A 22192-nucleotide genomic window follows, 5' to 3' on the forward strand; every position below is an offset into this window, starting at 1 on the left:
CGGACACACTATCCTCTCATGCCGTTACAGATCTGCAGTATTTTGACTGTAGGCTTCTGCACGAGATGTGAACACGTTTTAATTTCTTGGGTCAAGAAAGAGTCGGAGTCTGCGATATATGTCCTCCTACCAGTGTTCTCTCTGTCTGGATGCACTTCACTTATGCGCACCGCACTTCAATACCACAGGTTAGGCCTATTGTGTTTTAAATGGCAGGAGAAATCAGAGGCAAAAATCTAAAAGTCGATCGGTTATACGCCTACTTAAACTTATGACTTGACTCTGATTAAGGAAAACGGGTTAATCCGTTTACATGACCACATGCATTGTCAGTTTATTCAGCATAATCGAGTTAATAACGTGCATGTAAACGCGATCATTCCCTGAAAGTGAAAGCAGAAACGGACTGCGCTTTCGCTGCACTAACGGCGCGTTCTCTCAGAGACGACGGTGGATAACGGTAGGCTACAGCAACTATATTAATTTACTGGCTTAATATTTCTCTTGTGGACTTACATAATTGACAGCGAAAAAATTAGAAGAATATTTCTTGTTAAACAAGTTTGAAGTTGCTTGTGATTTTCACAGATGGCAGAGTTTCACAGATGCTTTGTGAACTAAAGACTTTTATTAGGCCTAGGCGGCCTATATCATTTTATTGATATTATTATTATAATTAATATTTTGTAATTGTATTGTTTTTAGTGTTATTAGTGTCATTAAATATTTTGTTAAAGTGCTATGGAAACAAAATACTGACGAACAACGATGCCGCGTCTTCATCTTTGCTCTGTATAAGAATGATGCGTCTGTTAAAACAAGTAGCCTACTCTTGACAATTTGTGAATGGATCACCTTGCAATGAAATTTCGTTGTGGGATGTAGTTTTTTTTTTTTTGTCTGTTTTAAAAACAATTTCTTTGAGGAGTCCTCATACGCGCGTGATGTCGCAAGTGTGGTTATGTGGTGATGTCGTTATGAATTTAGGCAAGGCAAATATAATTGTAGTTCCTAATTAATTTAATAACTATACTAGCTTCATAATAATAATAATGATTTAATACATTAATGGAAAAACGAGCCAATTATCGTATTGATATCGTCAAAGGCATCTGCCATCGGCGATATCTCTGTCTATCGTCGATACACGATACTATCGTCTATCGGCACAACCCTAATTGCATTCTTATAAATGATAAAAAAACATATATTCTTTTTAAATTTATGGTTTTACTTTGTCATTGTGTTCTTCATTCACCAGTTTTCAGTTTAATGAAAAAGAGTGGCCAGGATGTTCTTCAAAAATAGTTTTGTCATACAGGTTATATATATATATATATATATATATATATATATATTTTTTTTTTTTTTAGCTGAACTGTTTCTCGACCACCACATCTTAACATATTTCCAGTGCAAGAAAACATTGAAATTGTTTCTCCAATCTCCACACTTAAAGTAAAAATGACCCAAAACAACCAGTCAGAATATATTTGATAATTAATAAAGAATTATATGGAGGATTATATTGAAGAAATTATTTTACTATCCAGACTGGCAAAATGTCCTGTCGCTTGTCATGGTCGGAAAGGGCAAAACTCATATGGAAAGGTATATAGTCTATAGCAGTGGTTCTCAACCTAATTAACTCTTAGGCCCCATGTTGTCAAAGACAATATTCTAAGGCCCTCTTATCTAAACTGATAGGTTGGTAATTCTGTTATGATAAAAATAAACTACATTTAAATAATTGTAAGTCTTATAAGGGCCACCTTGGAAGTTTGCTGAGGCCCCCTAGTGGGCGGCCCCTTGATTGAGAACCACTGGTCTTATAGGCTACGTTCATAATGTCCATTTTTTTAGATTGACAATCGCATTTACTTACAGATGTGAGTCTCGAAAATGTCCTGTTCAAAACCGCAACTTAGGGTCTTGAGTACTCTAGAACATGCAACAGGAGTCAAGCCTGTTTTCTCTTATCAGTAACATTAGCAACAGTAACAATAGGAATATCAAAGATGGCAAACGTCCATAAAACTGAAAAGTCTTATCAGTTTTGACACAACAAGAGTTCAATCAATCAAATCTTCATTAACAGAGCAGCTTTTATATGGGTGGAGATCAGAACATTTGAGAATTTACAGGTGTAAGTTCGGTTACAGAATGCGGTTGACTGTGTGTGAACGTAACTGTGTTAAGGACTGAAATACAGTACAGACAACTGTATTCTGCTGCTGTGAACAAGGCCATTATCTCTCTCTTTTGTAGTCTCTTTTGTTGTACATCTCAAATTTGCTGTATCATAGCTGAGCTTCTTTTGTGGAGTGTGCAGAACACTTTTTAAATAGACTGTACAGGTACAATCTCATGGCTTTGTTCACTGAGTTTCACTAAGGCTTTAGTCAAGGCTGCTGTTAAACAACTACTGTTGTTTGATTAACTCGCCAGTTTCATCTTAACTACTCTACCTGGTCTCAGCGGTGTTTGTCACTCAGCTTGTTACCACGGCAGCCACTGACTCCCACGAGAGTTGTGTAACCAGCCCTGGGCTTCACACATATTGTTTGACCAATCACAAAACACAATGGTCTCTTTGTCACAAAGCACTCTGGGAGGAAGCAGTCACAATGCAGAAAGAGAGTACAAAGTGAGCGTGCAAACCTAGTGGCGTTTTACTGTGAACCTGGCATCTGTCGGAAAACAGTGGAAAAAAAAGTGGTGGTTATTGTAGTAATTTCTTCAGATTCACCCTATTGCTTTGTGTGTAAACAGTACCTAAACAGTGCCCACGATGTGTGAATGATTCAGACCAGATCAAGACGTTTTGGTTATTATGGCAATAGTAAAATTTATGCTTTTTTTCCCATGCCAATATTTCATGCCAACTAATAAAATTCATAAATGTTAAAATATGATAAATGAAAAATAATAGCCACAAGCACTTACATTTGACTTTTTATTGTTTTTTATAATGCTACCAACTCCCATTTTGTTGAAATATAAAACTCATAAAATACCAATGTTATATTAGTATTATTTAAATACTATTATAGAGTTTCTTAATAATTTAAATTAGCTTTTATTTTTACATTTTCAATTTTGATTTTAGCTTGCTTTTTTTACTTAAACTTACTTTAGCCACATTTTTCATTTTCATTTCAACCAGAAAGTTGACCGTAGCCATTGGCTTCCATAAGTCAATGGCAACCATCAACTGTCTGGTTACCAACCTTCTTTATAATATCTCAATTTGTGTTCAGTAGAAGAAAGAAACTCGTACAGGTTTTGGAACAACATGATGAGTAAATGATGTCAACATTTGTTTTTTTGGATTGAACTATCCCTTTAACAATAAAGACAGTAAAATACGTTGCAGCAGTCAGGTGGTACAAGTCCGAGCTCTGTTGTTTACGTTCATTATTATATGTTGTTTGAGACATGAGGTAATTTAACGGCGTCTCTCGTGACGCTTTGTAGACTCTGCTGTGTGTGTGCTCATGTGTTTTGAAGGAGTCGTGGCTTTGGAGATGCTCTGAAGGGAGGGTGGGATCTTATGCTTTCAAAGCTAGCTTGCTATTGCTAGCCTCTCCGAAATTGCCTACCATACATTTAACTTCCAGTATGGTTCTTTCAGTTTTTGAGTAATCTTAACTAAATGATAATTTCAGCTAAATTTATATAACTGACCAAAAATAGCAAAGATCTGCTTTGTCAAAGTTCATTGCTGTTCATTCTCAGTGTGTGTTTAGAGCAAAGTTGTAGTGGACTCATTATGAACTTCTGGCAGAGCGATAAAATAAAGGAGTGAAAACTCCTCATGAGGACACTGGGACTGAAAAATGGGGTTCTGCACATTCTTTCCATGTTGAATTTAGAAGTAATATTTGAGGGGGGAAAAGAAAGCCACAGTGTTCTGGGAGAGCTTCATTCCAGCCAGTTGTGGCGCTAAGAGTTGCAGAAAGAGCTGGACATGAGTCAGTGAAATCTTACACCAGCATGACATCTAGTGGAGGATTTGTGCAGTGCACACCAGCTAGAAGGTCCTTTGTCATTGTCTCAGCCTTATTGTTCTTTTTTTGCTTGCTAAAGCAATCATCACTATTCCTATTGCTCATATTTAGGTTTATAGATTTGAACAAACCTCTAAGCATTAAATGTAACGTGTAACGTTATAGCAGTGTGCCTGAATCCACTCAAAGCACCTTAGCAAGGTAAAAAAGAAAAAACAGGCATTAAAATAAAAATAAAATGACTAAATCAATATATTGATTTAACAAATATAGCAAGCATGAAGTGCTTGTTTTTTTTTACCTTCTTATATTGCATTCCTATTTTATATAGCCTTATAATACATTAATATGAGATTGTGAATTGTGGAACATTTTTAATTGACTATTTTAAAAAAAATTACTTGTTTTTTTTTTGTTATTTGTTTGTTTTATTTATTTATTTTTTTTATTTTTTTATTTTTTTTTTCTGTTAATATTTCCTTTAACCTTTGCCAGTACCATGTAATGTACTGCTAGTAACAGCAGGGGGTGACAAATAATAAATGTTCTTTTCATTAGCCTCTTTTGACACTGCAAAAGATGGAGGTTACATTATATTCTAGTATAGTTTGTCCATGTGACCTTGCCTTCTGTATCCTTTGTATAAGAGTAAATTTATGGTCGCCTGCCCTCCCACAAACATAGGGCCAACAAGATTGCATTTAAAAGGATAGTTCACCAACAAATGAAAATTCTTTTTTTTTTTTTTTTTTTTTACCCACCCTCAAGTTGTTCTGAACCTATATGAGATTATTTATTCTGTTGAAGACAAAAGAAGACATTTTGAAGGATGTGGGTAATCAAACAGTTGTTGGGCCTCATTGACCTCCATAGTATGAAAAAAATAATACTATGAAAGTCAATGGGGACCAGCAACTGTTTTGTTATCCCTTTAATATGCCTTGTCGTTTATCCTTAGGGTCAACACTCCGTTTTCATCTCGTCTGGACCCTCACCCCCTGTATTTCCCCATATTTACAATAAATGACCCAAAAAAAACCTATCTATCCTTTTCTGGCCCGCAGTCTCACCTGACCAGTATAGTTTTCTCTTATTCTTTATCTGTCAATCACATAAGTCTTAATAGGAAAACAAGGGGGCAGAGGTTTACTTGTGCCATATCAGAGGGCAAATGTTTGGTGAGCTGTGTGTTTGCATTTGTGTTCTATGTCACACAGGGTCTCTCAGTTCATAATGAAGTGAGTCTGTGTGCGAGCACAGAACCTCTTTTGTCCTCTTCCCTATCCCAGCATGCCTTTGTGAGCACAAAGGCGGCCCAGTTCTGGCATCAGTGCTCTTTTGCATGTGGAAGGGGACAGGACGCGCTGTGTGCTCAGCTTCATGGACACTGTGACCGGTTTGTCTGAAGAGCCACTTGTAGATAGAGCAAGACTCTCTCTAGTGAAAGGACCTGTTTAGGGACCTGAGATGATTTGTTTAGAAGTGTTTGCACTGTACACCTATAAATGAGATTTAGTTGATATCAAAAACAGAATGAGCTTCAGAATGAGCCATAGAAGCGAATACATGATGAGGATGTGTTAAAATGATGAGATTGCTCTAATCACAAATGAGTGTAAAGTACAGTAAATTTGAGATTTTAGTGCACTTGAGATTGAGATTGGCTTAATGTAATTTATTTTTTACAATCACTGTGACTCATGTCATGTAGCTGCATTTCTCCATATGTTTCAAGGCCATTTTCTCTACCACACTTTTTCTATTGAAATAAACATTCTCTTCCTGTGCTGAGAATTCTGGGACTGTGTGTGCTTTTACAGATGAATAGACTTTGATCTTTTCTCTTTCTCTCTCGTTTTACCTGCAGGACCTGGAGATTGTTTATTCCTACTTGCATGGGATGGAGGCGCTGTCCAATCTTCGGGAGCACCAACTGAGGTAAAACTGAAGGAAGGATTTGATAAATTGGTGGGAGAAAAATGCACAAATGTTTTTTCAGGTCAAGCAGGTGGTGGATGGTGGGTTATAAATACAAATGTGTAAATGATAGACAGATGTGCTGTGAAGATTATATGTATGTGTGTGTATATAAATATAGGTATGTGTAAATATGTACATATGTATAAATAAAAAAAAACAAAACAAAAAAATTGTCAGCAATGTTAGCATTTCAGTAACAGTTTTGGACTATATTTAGCTAACTTATAGTTATGTCAGCAACTGCTGCTAGTCAGTATTGTTGTCTGAACTCTTACGTCGCTTTAACTACCTTCTCATGTATGCACAAGTGGACGTACATATTTTGGGGTAAAATACTTTGATACGTGACCGTGCAGTTCTAGAACATTCCTAACTCTACCTGACCCCACCAACACCCCTTCAGGGGTCCGTACACATCTTCGGAAATGTGTTAGATGGACTTGGTTGACTTTCTACTCTCCAACTGAGCTGAACTTTATGGAATGTCTTTTGCAAAATGTTTTTGTCCTCTGGAATGTTTTGCCATGTGGTGATACATCCGAGTTTGCTTAAACGGCACTTCTAGCATAAACCAACATCGAAATATGTCATCCACAAACAGAGTTTGGTTTTGTCCTTGCACTGTTCTCAACACAAGGCAGCTTGTTTGTTTTTCTTTTCAAACTCAATGCCAACCAGTCTGAATACCCACAAGGGTTTTGTTCCTGAAATCCTTTTTGATTTCAGTTTCACAACATGAACTAAGGGATTTTTCATAATCGCAGACAAAAATATGAGGGTACATTTTGTTTCTTTTGGAGCTGTTAAGTTTGGTTATGTCACTGATTATATGTTTCTCTCTCTCCCATCCCTTTTTTTCTGTCTTTTTTTAGGATAATGTGCGAAACCGTACGCTACGAAAGACACGAAGCCAACGAAGTGCTCTATTAGTGAGTAACAACCTTGTTTTCCATCCAATTCCTTTGTTTAAAGCCATTAAGTTTCTGTAAGCCTTTGTAGGATGTGCAATGCATAACCACAAATAGTCTTCAAAAATAGTCACTCCAGAAGCGGTGATAAATATAGCCCGCTTTTCAAAAGTCTTATCAAATTACAAAGGTGAGATTTGAAAGCGCTGAAGCAAAAGTGTTATTTTCAGTGCTGCATGAGCCTTCTGTCATGTTATAATGAGTATCCTAGTAGCTGAAAATGGCATTTTGAGGAATACAGGGTATCTGGGTGATACACAAACGGCTATTGATCCACAACATCTAAGACATACTGACCCACTTTAGATTTGCCTTCGTCTGAAGAGCATGGCATGTGTGTTTTAAAAAAAGTCCCCACTTGTATCCTCTCAGCACTGTTTGAAGTTAGTGTTGGCATTGTCTGACACCCATTGCTTCTTGCTTTTTTGGTCCTGGAGTCCAACACACATAAACGCACACGCTCAAACACATATATTTATTCCCTCGGGTGGACCCAGACACTCCCCTTCAATTTCACACTCCATTTTTCTTTTCTCTTGAAGGAAGATGAAGTGTGGGCGCTTCCTTCCGCGGGTCACTACCCCCTGGTCATAAAGGGGAACGTCTCATTTACTCATCGTCTCTGATAGCATCTTTTCTATTGTGCCTGTGTAACAGTGGAAAGTTGCTGCACTGAACTGTTAATTACTGCTGCTGAATTAGGTCATTTTTAGGTCAGTTGATTACATTTAATATGTGCTTCTGTTCAATAGATTTGGGCATTTCAGATGAAATAGTTGCCCCCCCCTCAAAAGACCCAAGTTAAAATTATATATATTTTTTTCCAATAATTTTAACTTATTTTGTAAAAAAATAATAATATATATTCTATATTTTAAGAAACTAAATTGTATAATAATAAAATACTACTAATAATAATATAATAATATATATATTGAATAAAATTAAATACATATTCTGCATTCTGAAGAATATTCTAGCTGTTGTTTTTCAAATAATAAAAGTGAATAAGGTCAAATGCTGTTTAAGGATTAATAAATTAGTTTATCATACATTTATAGACTATTCCAGGTTTTCTAAAGCCATATGACTGTGAGGACTACAAATTTAAGTTATTATTCACTGGATTTTTTTCTGTCGCTCTAATTCTCAAAAATGGCAACATTTGTGTTTTGGTAATTTTGACACCAGTGTCAACAAATGACAGTTCATGCATGTTTTATGACAACTGACGTCTTGGACCTGATACTTTCAGTCCAAATTGACAGTTAATAAACCTAATGGCTCAGTTTCGTTCAAAAACTAAATACATGAACGCATTGAGCAAACGTGTATTAGAACTGAGAGGAAACTTGAAGCCTGTAAACATAAACTAAGGCTGTTGCTCAACTAAAATAAGAGAAAGCATAATTATTTACTTTTTTGGTGCACAAAAAAAACCCCAAAAACATTTAAAGTAGACCGAGGACAAGAATAAACTGTTTAAAACATAAATGACCTCTTTAATGTTGAATCTTTGAGATCAGAGAAATATTGCAGCAGCTTTCTCTGTGTGACTTAATTGTTGCTCTGTATGGGTTTGTGTCTTGAATTAGACAGCAATTTGGCAAAACAAATGCAGATTACATGTTCATTTTGAAGGCTGCATCTGATTGGCTATAGCAAGTTGCACACAACTAAAAGTGTGTGAGTGTTTGGAAACAGCAGGAGATAGAATCTGTCCGGCATCCTGCTGTTTATTGTCTGCAGGGTGTAGATGACAGAAAAACTTTCTTTTGGAATGCTTGTTTGTCAGGCTTGTCTAGTAGGCAAATGCATATAAAGTAGCATATATTTTTGGTTCATCTATAAGTTGTGGGTTTGTATAACAATGTGAGTCAGTCCTCTGTTTAATGTGGTTGTTTTCATCCACACACTCTCAAAACTCCCAGTGGCGGACTATTTAAGTTCTAACACTCCACTGTGTCTGCTACACCAGGCTTGTCGCTGTACCTCAGCGACTCACTCCACTGTTTTTTTTATTAGACAGCTCGCTGCTTTAAAGCTACGCGCTAATAATAATCTTCAGACTTGTGTGTGCTGCCTGCTGCTGATTTCCCTCAGGAACAAACTACTCCCACCGCAACAACCTCTGAACCGCTAGTGCCAAATACACAAACACGCTTTCCGAGATGCTGCTTCTTATACTTTATTTTTTAACAGGTTTGGACGGGAGGACAGTAATCTCACACTCGGGCTTCTAAAAATATTTGTGATAAAAGTTTTAATGTCGTTACTGAGGCATATTGATTTCTGCTTTTTGTAAATAATGTTCAAGAAATGTTTAAATTTGTTAAACAAACCTCAGGGGGCTTTGCTCAGGGACTTTTTGTCTATTCATGCTAATTATGCTCTTAAACAAAAGACATTTTTTTTACATCATAAATTAATTAGTGTATTTTAGTCGACAATTGATATAGCTTTTTTCTGTTAGGGCCATCCTTAAAAATATCTTGGTTTGCCGTAACAGCAAAAAAAAAAAAAAAAAAGGTCGGTTGGTCGGTCTATATTTTTTTTTTTCGAGAGTCGATGTAAAAAAAAATGTACAATTTTGGTCATATTTGCATATCGGGACTTCACTGACAGTTTTCCAGAACTTCGTGCTATATATATATATATATATATATATATATATATATATATATATATATATTAAATAACAATTAGAAAACCTGTATAAACTGAACACCAAAGAATAATATTATAGCGGTAATATTATAGGCCTATTCATGTAACGGGAGCGCTGCCAATAACGCACCTAAGCTGTCAGAATTGGGAAAAGTGATGATTATTAGTATGTCAAATATATCAAGGAGACATTTCAATTGTTTATTAATAAACAAGTGTTTTCTGTGTCAAAGATGAAGTTGACGATGCTGACGCGATCTTCGCAGTAGCCTAGTGAACGCGCCAGAGAGAAATGCACATTTCATTACATAAGCAGAGAGCAGTCTGTTTTCTTTCGTTTTGAATTGTTTTGTTTAAAAGTGTACATTTCATGCTTTTTTATATATAGGCCTATATATATGTCTCAGGTCTGTGAGGCAAGTAGCTTATACGCTGAGTTTCGGTTCATTTAAGAGACCAGCTCCAGTTCACGCGCCGGCGACTCCGTGTCCTGATTATATTGCCTTATTTAGCCTACCTCTTATTTATTAAATACATGAAAATGGTTGATGAAACATTGATCAAAATTAAGATACAATTAATACAAAACGAAATTCAGTTTAAAGACAGACTTTCTACAAAAACAAACTTAATGAAGTGGTTAAAATCATGTCTGCCTACTCCATTTGTCTTCCGATATTTTCGGGATCATCTTATCTTATTCATGCTATTCACTTTTCATATAATCAACATGAAATTTAAAAAATAAATATTATTTTATTTAAACATGAATATGAAACTAAATCGTTTTTTAATGACTGTGGGCTACAACACAGGCCTATTAGACAGTAGCCTACAGAGAAATTTACTGTCGGAGCGTTGCCGGTGAGCATGTGGGGGGAGAGATACAATTTTCGATCAATCATCGAATTTTATTTTGCTTGATATGCCCATTCTTAATATTTGGTGTTTTAAATGCCTGTTTGAGATCTCTGTGAAGTTTTAATTGCCGCTTTCAGAGCGGTCACGTCCGTAACATTGTTTCTTCCTCATAAATGCGAACACGAAAAATAAAATAAAATGAATAGGCTATAAATTATGTTCTGTGGAGAGCCAATCCCTCTTCATCCGGTGGGTATAATAGCCTACTTTTGGTTTGCGCAGTGTAATTCATAGAATTAGCCTACTAAAACATATTTTTCGTGGATCTGAGTGTCGCGATTTCGCTTTCATTTCGCATAGGCCTACAGCCTACACAGCCCTTATAATCATAGATGACGCCACGGGTTTTTATTTAAAAGAAAGAGCGTAGCCTACGTTTGTAGCCTATATGTAGGCCTATTTATTCACATTAAAATATAATTAATATCATTTTATTGCATTTGTATTAGTTGTTTGAAGAGTAAAAAAAATCGGTCGGTCTTAACGCAAGTTTACAATCGGCAAGTCGGTCGGACTAAAAGGGAAAAAAAATAAATAATTGGGTCGGACCTAAATTGACTGGGTCGGTCGGGTTACGGCAAACAAGAATATTTTTAAGGATGGCCTAGTGGTCAATATAGTACCAATTTTGTCTTTTTTAAAAATACAATACTTTTTTTCCCCATTACAAATTAGATAAAACCACAGATTGTGTGAAAGACCAGACATTTCTGATTAGCATTAGGACTATCTCACAATAAAATACACAACTGTGATACATATGTTATCATACATTACAGTATAATTGGATTGCGATTGAAATCTTACCTTTTGTACAAAGGAGTTCGTATGCATGGAGTCACAAATTAGATTTGACTTAGTACACAATTTTAAAGGGATAGTTCACCCAAAAAAAAAAAATTCTGTCATTAATTACTCACCCCCATGTCATTCCAAACCCATAAGACTTTCGTTCATCTTTGGAACACAAATGAAGATATTTTTAATCAAATCTGAGCAATTTCCTCTATTGCCAGCTACGCAACTACCACTTTGACACTTAAAAAAGTTCATTAAGGGATCCTAAAACTAATCCATTTGAATTGAGCGGTTTAGTTCATGTTTTCTGAAGAGACAAGATCACTTTATATGATGAACAGAACAATTTAGGCTTTACTTGCACATCAGTTGTGGTAAACGGAAGCTCAAGCATGTTTGCTTGACGTGCGAGAACCAATGAGGTTCATCCTTGTGTTACGCAGAATGTTTTAGCTTCAGCAAGAACCAATGAGGTTCATTCTCACGTGTCAAGCAGGTTCAGTTGAGCTTCTGTTTATGCTTGCTGTTTAATGTTTATATGTGAATAAAAGCCTAAAGTAAATCTGTTCATCATAAAAAGCGATTGAGTTTCTTTCGAAAATTTAGTCTAAGCCTCTCAATTCATTTGGATTAGTTTAACAATCTCTTTATGAACTTTTTGAAACATCTAAGTGGTAGTTGTGTAGCTGTCTATGGAGGGACAGAAAGCTCTTAGATTTCTTCAAATATCTTAATTTGTGTTTGAAGATGAACGAAAGTCTTACGAGTTTGGAACGACATGAGGGTGAGTAAATGATGACAGAATTTGGGTGAACTAACCCTTTAAATATTTCTGTAACATCATAAGTTGGTTTTCAATTTCTCACAATATTAAAAAGTTTATTTCCATGAAAGATAAAAATGAAAAAATAAATAAATAAGAAAAACAGAGTTTTTCAATGTGGACCCCACTTTAAATTTGTATGAATGTGCAATATATATAAAACAATTTAAGTCAAAATTCACCAAAAAATATATTTTAACATGTATTATCTATTGAAAAGGCTCAGTAGATTTTAAAAAGAAAACCAAATTGTGCTGAACTGCACAGTGTCAGTGAGACTTATAGTAGAATCACTTTGAGCTCATCTGTGCTGTCACACTCCAGTAAGGCTGCCATCATCCTGCCGTCTTTGCACTGAAGAGCCTCAATAGAAATAAAACCCTATACAAGCATTTGTGTGTAAGAATAGCTGTTGGCTTTGAGTACTCATGCAGCATTCACACAAAACTGTGTCTTGTATGTGATCTGTGAGTGTGTGCATGCAGGAGTGGTGCTCTGGAGTGGCATGGGTGATCAATCTTTCTGTCCCCCCCCCCCCCCCCCACACACACACACACGCACAGCTCAGCAGAAGGGTTCTCTCCTACAGTCATGGCCACCAGCTGGTATAGAGAAGGTTTCCCTCTCCCCGCATCACTCTCTCTGTATTCCTGCTGCGAATCCCATCAGCCCAAGAGCCGCCGCTGGGCACAAACACACAGCTCTGACAAGAAATGTAGGCACATCAACACAAATTATAAACACAGTTTTGTCTATACTTGATTTGAATGTGCATTTAAGTCCATTTTTCATTTTGGTAACCTTTAACAATGGTATCACTTTTATAATGTCACTGGTTCAATACTACTGGAGTAACTGTAATGATAACAGTAACTTATGCATGCCATAGACTGTTCGATTTCGGCAATCCTATAAGATAATTACAAATCACACTGTTCGACGTGGATCTAATAAACTTGGGTACAACATGTATGTAGACTGTATGATGATGACATCTATTGAATTGTAGGCTATGACACAAGATATTACAGAATAATAAAATATCATCAGCATGTGCTAGTGGTAAGCAAAAAGACCATTATCAAAGTGCAGCAATTGTGTTTTTTATGTGCGCTGAAAAAAGAGGAGTCGTCGAAAGAGGAGAATATGGATTCAGTCATGGCTTGGCATGCCAATTTTGTAAGTGGAGCTTGAGGAAAATAGTTTTGAGTTTTAGCACCATGTTGTGCTTGTCAATACGCCATTTCATGTTGCAGTTTTATTGGCTAGTCGGTAGACATAGGTCATAGCAGCAAACAAACTGAGATGATCATGTTAAAGTCTTTGGTCGCATGGCCGTGACAACGCCATCTCACAGAAATCACCACGATTGGTCACCTTTCGTCTGGGACAGCTCAAAATCGTACAATGTGCACCAGGCATTAGTTACTTACTCTAGTTCACTTTAAGTTTGTCTAAAATATTTTATTTTTAGAATATATTTATGGCTGTCAAAAGCTAACTGATATAATTTAAATGTTTAAGATGGTTTACTTTTCTTCTTCATTTATGGTTAGCGAAGTTGGTTGTAAAGGAATAGAACTTTAAAATATTCTGATAATCAAAATTTCATTTTGGTATTTGTTTTTTTAGTCTAGTTAACTTTTTTATAGTTTTTCAGTTAACAGACATTTTCGTTGACACTTTTCCTAGTGACAGCCTCGCAAACTTTACCACGGTAACCATGGTTTCTGGAAAAATGTTATTAAAATGCCAGTAATAACTGCTGCTACCATCATTGTTTGTTCTGTAAAATTGTAATAAATCAGCATTGACATTGTTCCAGTTTTACTATAGCAGTAATACCTGGAGAAACTAATGCATTATAATGTGGGTTGCTCGATATATATTTGTAAAGGCATGAACTCTTAGTCAAGAATATTAATTGCTCATCAACACTATTAATATTATACTTTTTCCTGTATTTGTCTGTGGATTTGAACCTTTAATTAAGAATTTCCTTTTTTAGGCTTGCTGAAGATTAGCAGATAAATAACCCCTAAGGATGAGTGCATGAAGTCCATATTCCTCCAAACCTTGCCTGACTTCCTGCTCTGGTTTCTGCTGCTCCCCAGTCGTTCCTGAGGGGCTTGAGGCTGAGGCTGTGTGCTTGATGAGCATTTGATGAGCGCTGGAAGTGTGTTTCAGTGACCCAGTTCAGTCAGCGCTGCTCCGTTGATGGTGCAGAACATCATCACGCACTCCGTCGCTCGCCTTCCATCATTCCCGCTCTCTCCTTCTCCCTCTTTGCATTCTGCTGATTAATAATTGAGTGCTTCGTTTTTGTCTGCGCGCGTTCGGGAAAAACGATTAAAAGAGGGAGCAGAAGCTGCAATGATGAAGGGAGCGATGCAGAAAGAGAACTAAAAAAGCAAGCCGTGCTCATGCTGCGTTTGAGAGCAGTCAGGAACTGCCTCATTAGTCCTATTGAGATGATGGAGCGATTATTTATGTGTGGGTTTAGGGTTTTCATATAAAGACAAACATCCAGAAGTTTGGAGAACTGTTTGTTGTACTCAAAGTTAAGGAAACCATTCTGTTGATCGAAATGGACTTTTCAATGGGTGAAATAATGAAATTAAGGGATCGTGTACGTGGCTGCTTACAAAATACGTAAATACAAGGATGTGAAATATTAATTTCATTTGAGTTCAAATTATCTTGTATTACCTGTATATTGTAAAGCTTTTGCAAAAAATTTGTGCATACAAAAAGGTCGGCGGCACAACAACACAAACTGCAACAATTTTAGAAATATTAATACTGAAGTTCTTGGATGTTATTTTTGCTGCATCCAATTACAGAGACACAAGATGATGCCTGTTGCGTTTGTATGACACAAAAGTGTGAGAATGTGGTGTTATACGAGAGACATAAATAGCGCCGGTTTCAGTTACAGAATGAGCAGTCCAATATACAGCGTTGCTATACAGCGACAGAGAAGATTAGGAAACAGAGATTTTTTAATATTTCTAAAATTCTTCATTATAGAGTTGTATGCAATGATCCAAACCAACCATTTACAAAGAGAATAAAAACATTACAAACTTTGATTTGAATAATTTTTTTATATGAAAATAGGACAAAAATGCGCATGACACAAAACTATTGATTTAAAGATTGATTGTGAAAATTTAAATAGTTTGAGAATGTAGGGAGGTTGAATCTATTGACCCTATTGAGATTGATGATTTGCTTATGAGGTTTTTTTTGGTGCAATTTGGCTGTTTCAAATCTCTGATTGGTGGACATTTTTTGCAAAATCCTGGTTGATGTCGTTTCCTTCAGGAATTCCATTGTTAAACATAATTATAAAATAGGGTTGTGGACCGATGCTCACTGTAGGTCTATCTTTTATAAGTTATTGGTAAGAATTCATTCCTCTATGATGAAAAATTTTCCTTCCTGGACCCAACTGTTGCACTCTGTGTGACTGACCATAAATGGTGCGTTCAAGTCCTCCCGGGAAATTTGTATTTATGAGGTGGGAAGTCATGTTTACAACGTCACTTTCACCTGAGCAAGATGGCGGTGTACCATCTCTTAATTAACTACACAAAAATACTGCAAGGTTTTAAATTCTACTTCCAGAAAATGGAGAATAAAGAACATGCATCAGGTGTGTTTTGCTTTTTAATGTTTTTAATTAATTTATGAAGCCACTGTAAAATTTATTGTTACATATTATATTGTTATATCTGTATTTTCACTCGTATTTACGACTTGTGGTGGCGTTCATGTGTGTTCAGCTCGTAAATGTGATCTTTTCAACATAACTTAAATGCACCATTAGAACCGAGAATTCCAGTGAACGTGATAAGATGAAGATATACAAGGAATTTCATCGCAAATCACATAAAAAAACCAAGTCATATTAAAATGTGCAATAATAAAGTGTGCAGTGTAGCATGAAAGCTGGGTTATTTGCTTCATGTTAGGACTGTCTGTCAGCTCATAAACCCCAGCACTGCTTTGGGCATGTTATCTCACTGGAGTGTGTATCTGCTGTTCTGACTCAGTGATCAAGATGTCCGCTGCTCATTGGATTGCTCATCTTCTCACATTCCCACATTTAACACTTACTGGAGAGGCAGACATGGAGCGGTGCTCGCCGGGGGCTGGAAGGATGTCTCTGGCGTCGACCCAGTGTGCCTCAGAAGATGTCTAACGTTCCTGACTGCTCTGTGACCTGAAAAAAGGGAGTGGGGATTGTGTGTCAGTGTGTTATTTCCTACACACACACACAAATCAAGCAGTCACATTTCAACTGGCATCACTTACAGGAGGAAGAGAGATGGTTTGTTGGCCGTTTGATAGCTCTGTTCACGGTTTTCCTCTGGGAATCTCCTAATGTCATCTTTTGTCTGCACACAGGAGTGTATCACAGGACAAAAATGATGACAGAGTGTTTACATTAGGCATTGATGTTATGTGTGTCTGTGTCAGCTGCTTTTTCTCTAACCATACAGCAAACCTGACCACATGTTAGACATAAGCATGTTTTGTTTCCTGTTAGACTCTAACTAACTTTTTTTTTTTCGTCTTCCTCTCTTTTTCTCTCTCTTTCAGTCCCGATGACATTGGCACATGCTGGTACATTCTGCTCTCTGGATCAGTCTTCATCAAAGAGTCCATGTTCTTGCCTCGCTCCAGGTATGTCCCAGAATGTCATCAAATACCATACATTCACACTTCATTACAGAAAAACCCCAAAATACCCTTTCCATTAACCTCTCATGCATATTAACCTTGTACCTTCCTTCTCCCTTTAAAAGTTCTAAAATTTAATCGGAACAAATAAATGTGAAGCATTCTGAATAAACAAAATATATAAAGCTTAAAAAGAGTAAATGTCTGTCTCTTCTCAGTGTAGCTTCCTATAAAAGTTTTATCCCAGTTTGCCACTGAAATGGCCCGTGGAGGAGTGTACATCCAAAATGTGACTGATCAGTTTAGTAAAAATCAATTAGCATTTAATGAAAATACCTTAAAAGGCACACTATGCAAGATTTGTACCTTAATATAACAGCTTCGAAATCATTTTGATGGTAAACAAACTCGTAGTAGGGCGAATCATCCCGATAGCAAAGCAAGGGGGGGACGCCTCTGGCAAAACCAGCAATGCAAGTTTGAGAGGTGGCGCCCCGACAAATCTCGCGAGAATCACAACTTGCTTTACGGCACGACGTCACATACATCAACAACATATGAAGCAGCCTCTATGGAAGACACTAACACGCATTTCAGACGTGAATCATGGCAGAGTCGATGAAGAAAATGAAGAAAGCGTGGTCGGAAGAGTGCAGACATGGCTCTGCGTGAGTGGTATTTACGACAGTAATGTTAAATACAAGTACTCCACAGCGACTCTAGGGGTCGCTGTTTGAGAAAAACGGAAACTGCATAGTGTGCCTTTAAAAAGCGACTTTATCAGTCTGCCAATCATGTTTTTTTTTTCTTGGGCATGTTTACATTTATCATGTTTTATTTTATTAAATAGAAATGCTGTCATAGTTTGTCAAATACTTTAAATATGATCAATTCATTAAATAAATTAAATAATTAGATTAGTGAAAGAAGTTTTAGAATTTTAAGAATTTTTTTTTGTTGTCCTGCTTCAGAAGATTTGAATTTATGGCACAAATCGCATGGACTACTTTTATTATATGTTTATGCTGCTTTTTTTAATCAGAACTTCTACTTTTGTGTTGCACTGGAGGATGTCATGCAGGTTTGAAACAAATTAAAGGGATACTCCACTTTTTTTGGAAATAGGCTCATTTTACAACTCCCCCAGAGTTAAACAGTTGAGTTTTACCGTTTTTGAATCCATTCAGCCGATCTCCGGGTCTGGCGGTACCACTTTTAGCATAGCTTAGCATAGATCATTGAAGTGGACAAGACCATTAGCATTTCTCTCAAAAAAATGACCAAAGAGTTTCGATATTTTTCCTATTTATAACTTGACTCTTCTGTAGTTACATCGTGCAAACTTTACTGAAGAAAGAAACTTTACTGCCATACCATGAGTGTAGCAGGCGTAATGATATGACACAGCGCTTGAAAATAGGCTACCTTCCGTCAACATAACCAACGTGACAACCTGCTTGCACAGGGAGCGTTGGAAGTTACTGAGCTGGGGACTATTTTCAGGCGCTGCGTCATATCATTACGCCTGCTGCACTCATGGTACGGCAGTAAAGTTTCTTGATTATTACGCTGGAATGAGAGTATAGTTCCTAGCCATATCAGCCTAGAAAATGGCAACTTTATATTTTCCGTCGGTCTTAGTGCACGATGTAACTACAGAAGAGTCAAGTTTTAAATAGGAAAAATATCGAAACTCTTTGGTATTTTTTTGGGTGAAATGCTAATGGTCTTGTCCACTTCAATGATGTATGCTAAGCTATGCCAGAACCGGAGATCGGCTGAATGGATTCAAAAACGGTAAACTCAACTGTTTAACTCTGGGGGAGTTGTAAAATGAGCCTATTTCCAAAAAAAGTGGAGTATCCCTTTAAGGGTGAGTAAATTCTGACAGAATTTTGGGTGAACTATTTTTTAATTTCTGACCCTGACATGTAATCAGTAACCTAATCCAAACATCATAACTTATCATAATATGACTACTTTAGAAAGGCCACATATGCAAATAAAGACTATCAGCATTATCAAGAATCAGCATTTTGTTTGGTGCAATATAACCTAGCTCTAGCATAAAACTTGATATGACAGGAATGAAGCAGCGAACTGTAGCAAGGACATGCAGAAAGAAACATTTTGACTGGGAATTTAAAAGCATAGCAAGCTTTACAAAAGCACTTGACAGAGATGCTTTAGATTTGGCTTGCAGTCGGAATATGTAATTTTATCACCATGGCAATGAGTGAAGCTGGTCTCTCCCTCCCTCGCTGTTTCATTTGGCTTCACGGAGAGAGCTGTGATGTGTTTCTCCTGTAATAGACTGTGACTCAGGCGTCCAGTGAATGAAAACCAACAGGACAGCGGTGCACTTCTTAAACAATGTCTTGATAGCGCTCACAAACAGCCCCTTCAAGAGAATTCACCCCTACATTGTGTACCGATTCTTGTCTGAGACAGACCAGATCTGCAATAACATCTTATCAGCTTCCTTTAGCACATGACGTGCGTTATTTTTCCCCATTTCTTTCCTAACAAAAGCACTCTCTTTTAAAAAGCAAATTTGTGTAACACTTCTTTTTCATTGCACCTGAAACTCTCACTCACTGCAAATGCTGCATGCAAGTGTTTAATTGCACCGCGATTGCCATCATTAAAAGCCTAATGGTGTGCAAAGTTCTGGCAGAAGTCAGAGTTGAGTTTGAGGTGGCATTTGAAAATGTCAGCGCCGGTACCACCTGGTACTCATGCCAGTGCTTATGCAACAAGTCCGAGCCCTTATTGCAGGCTTAACCATCAACAAGAGTTTCTATTGTTATAAACTCTGTTAAATCTGATCCTTCAGTAAGTCCATTGTTTTCTTACCTATTCCTGACCACAAGACTTAGAAAACATTGTTAACCACAGTTTCCTTGAGAAATGGCTTTTACCCTTACAAAAAAAGTACTGTGGTTTTACCATGGTACAGCTATGTTGTTAGGAAGTAGTACTATGAGTCTTTGATATGTTCCATGGTAACAAATGTTTATTATACTCATGTACCAAGGTATTTACATGTGCTTCAAGGTGCAAGGTGCTTCAAATTTTTATTTTCTCTATGGCTAAACAAAACCAAGCATTTTTTATATAATGATTCTTTTCCTATAGTGTTTGGGATGAACTTGGAAGTTATGGTTGCTACGTCCCTGCATTTTGGTACATTTTTGTTATTGGTATCTCTATGTCAGTTTAAAATGGTGGTTGTTGTTAAAATGGCAGCTAAGATACTGATACCGAAGTACATTTGCACTCTATACAGTGTTCCTTTGCTTTGTGCTATTTCATCTCGTATACAAGCAACATAACTTTTGATTACATCAGGCTTTCCCAAACTGGGGTTTTGTGAGGATCGGAAGGTAATAATAGTGAGTAGTAATCAATAATAGTTGATGAGGGGAGATAGGAATTAATAATTAATTAAAGCATAGAAATGCAAAAATAAAATAATGTCTATAATTAAAAAGTCACAATTAAACACTTAATAAAATATTTCATTTGTTTACCTGCATGGTCAGACACCTCTGAACTTGCAAATGTGTTTGTTAAATTATCAAAATATTAACTTAAAATATTTACTTGGTAACCAGATGTTTAGAATCCTTTTAAATTGAGTTTGAATTTAGTAACATGCTCAGATTTTCCATAGTTCTTTTTATTTTTATTCATCAGCAGATAAAACCAGTAACAAAAAAAAAGTACTTAAAGGCAAGTTTTTAAATTCTTAGTTTCAGTAAGATGTATATTTTTATTACAACTACCTCTTATGTTTGCATGTTCACCACATGCAAACAAACTCTAAGGTTGGTTTTCCCATGGTTGTGCTTTCAGAGCCTTAACATTCTTCCCTTCAGTGATATGCATTTACTTCATGAGAATATTATCTGTGACATCTGATAGGTAACTCTGTCGCAGACAATGCTTCCCTGCATGCATCAACATGCCTCATTTGTTGTTCAGCCACAATTTCTCAACTTTACATGCCAATCCCCAGCTACAATCCCCTAGCTGTACAAACCCAGTTTGGTTTGTAGTTGGTGGCTTGTTTGTGCAGTTTAGCTTTTTGTGATTATTTTTGTATTATGAATAGTCCTTTTTGTTTGGTTTACCTATTCAAATTTGAGTATGAATCCAAAATTCTTTTCCTTTACAATCTCCCAGGTAGGGTTGGGAATTGAAAATCGATTCCAGTTCTAGAATCGGATACTTAAGGTCAGGAATCGGATACTTGTATAAAATTTACTTCGATTCCTTTTAATGTGATTTAAACCATTCAAATGCAAGAAGTCTCGCACACTGCTTTCTGTGCTGCACACACATCCAAAACGTGCTCACAGAAAGCCGCCTCTCAAAGTACGCAATGCTGAACTGCACTATAATGGACAAATACACACACAAATATGTCAAAATATCCTCATAAACATAGTCAGTTATGTTAAAGTGAACGTACACAGTTGACAAAGAAAAAGCATAACACTACAGTATATTGGATCTGTGCAGTTTTTTTAAAAGTGACAACAGTTTATTACAGTTTTATCAATTTATGCTGTCTCTATAATAACCTTAATCAAACAACAAAAGACAAAGAGAAAATTCACTTGCTGTTCTTGACTGAATAACTTTTGTAACTATATTTATAATATATATTTTATTTATAAAGTGCAGTGTTATTTTACATTTGAATACAGTTTCTGTACCTGAATACCTGAAAATCTTAAAACAGTGTTTATTTCAATACATCTTTGTTCAGTTGTATTTATTTGTGCAATTGCAATTTTTTTTTTTTTTTTTAAATACAGAGTGTTTACTTGTCTTTAATAATGCTTGAAATTTATATTAGTTAGGTTAATATCCCTCTGGGGTCGACAATTGTGCCTGCGCGTTTTGCTGGATTTTCTTAACATACTGTAGGAGCAAAATAGACATAAAAAATACTCATTTATGATCATACAGGCATATGAAATATGAAAAATAAACTGTAAAATGTCTACTTTTTTATGTGTCCACTTACAATCAAAACAAAACATTGTGCCTTTGTAAAATAAAGAACATAAACAGGGTATGATGTCTGCCTCGCCGTCTCCGTGAACTTTTTTTCTGGAGCACTTCTCTAAACTTAAACATTATGTGAATAAGTAGACAGGATGATTTTCAGATCATTTTGAAGCAAAAACTCTAGGCGACAACATCCATCAGCAACTTAAACCATTTCAGAAACTTACATTTTTAGTTTTTTCAATAACCATGCATAAACATTATACTCTCAAAAATACAAACATGTTCATACATGTTGCTCACATATTATGGTA

General features: G+C 36.3%; 1 protein-coding gene across 8 annotated transcripts in view; it reads left to right on the forward strand.

The window, feature by feature from the left end:
- Window positions 1–22192, forward strand: part of rapgef2b (Rap guanine nucleotide exchange factor 2b) — a 112505-nt gene that overhangs the window by 30283 nt on the left and 60030 nt on the right. For all 8 annotated transcript variants that reach the window (XM_081382753.1, XM_081382757.1, XM_081382759.1 and 5 more), the window contains exons 2-4: window positions 5878–5948; window positions 6863–6919; window positions 16776–16859. In XM_081382753.1, the coding sequence (XP_081238879.1) occupies window positions 5878–5948; window positions 6863–6919; window positions 16776–16859 (212 nt within the window). The remainder of the gene's footprint in view (window positions 1–5877; window positions 5949–6862; window positions 6920–16775; window positions 16860–22192) is intronic.

This window comes from Scardinius erythrophthalmus (assembly GCF_964197995.2).
Source record: "Scardinius erythrophthalmus genome assembly, chromosome: 13".
Lineage (NCBI taxonomy): Eukaryota > Metazoa > Chordata > Actinopteri > Cypriniformes > Leuciscidae > Scardinius > Scardinius erythrophthalmus.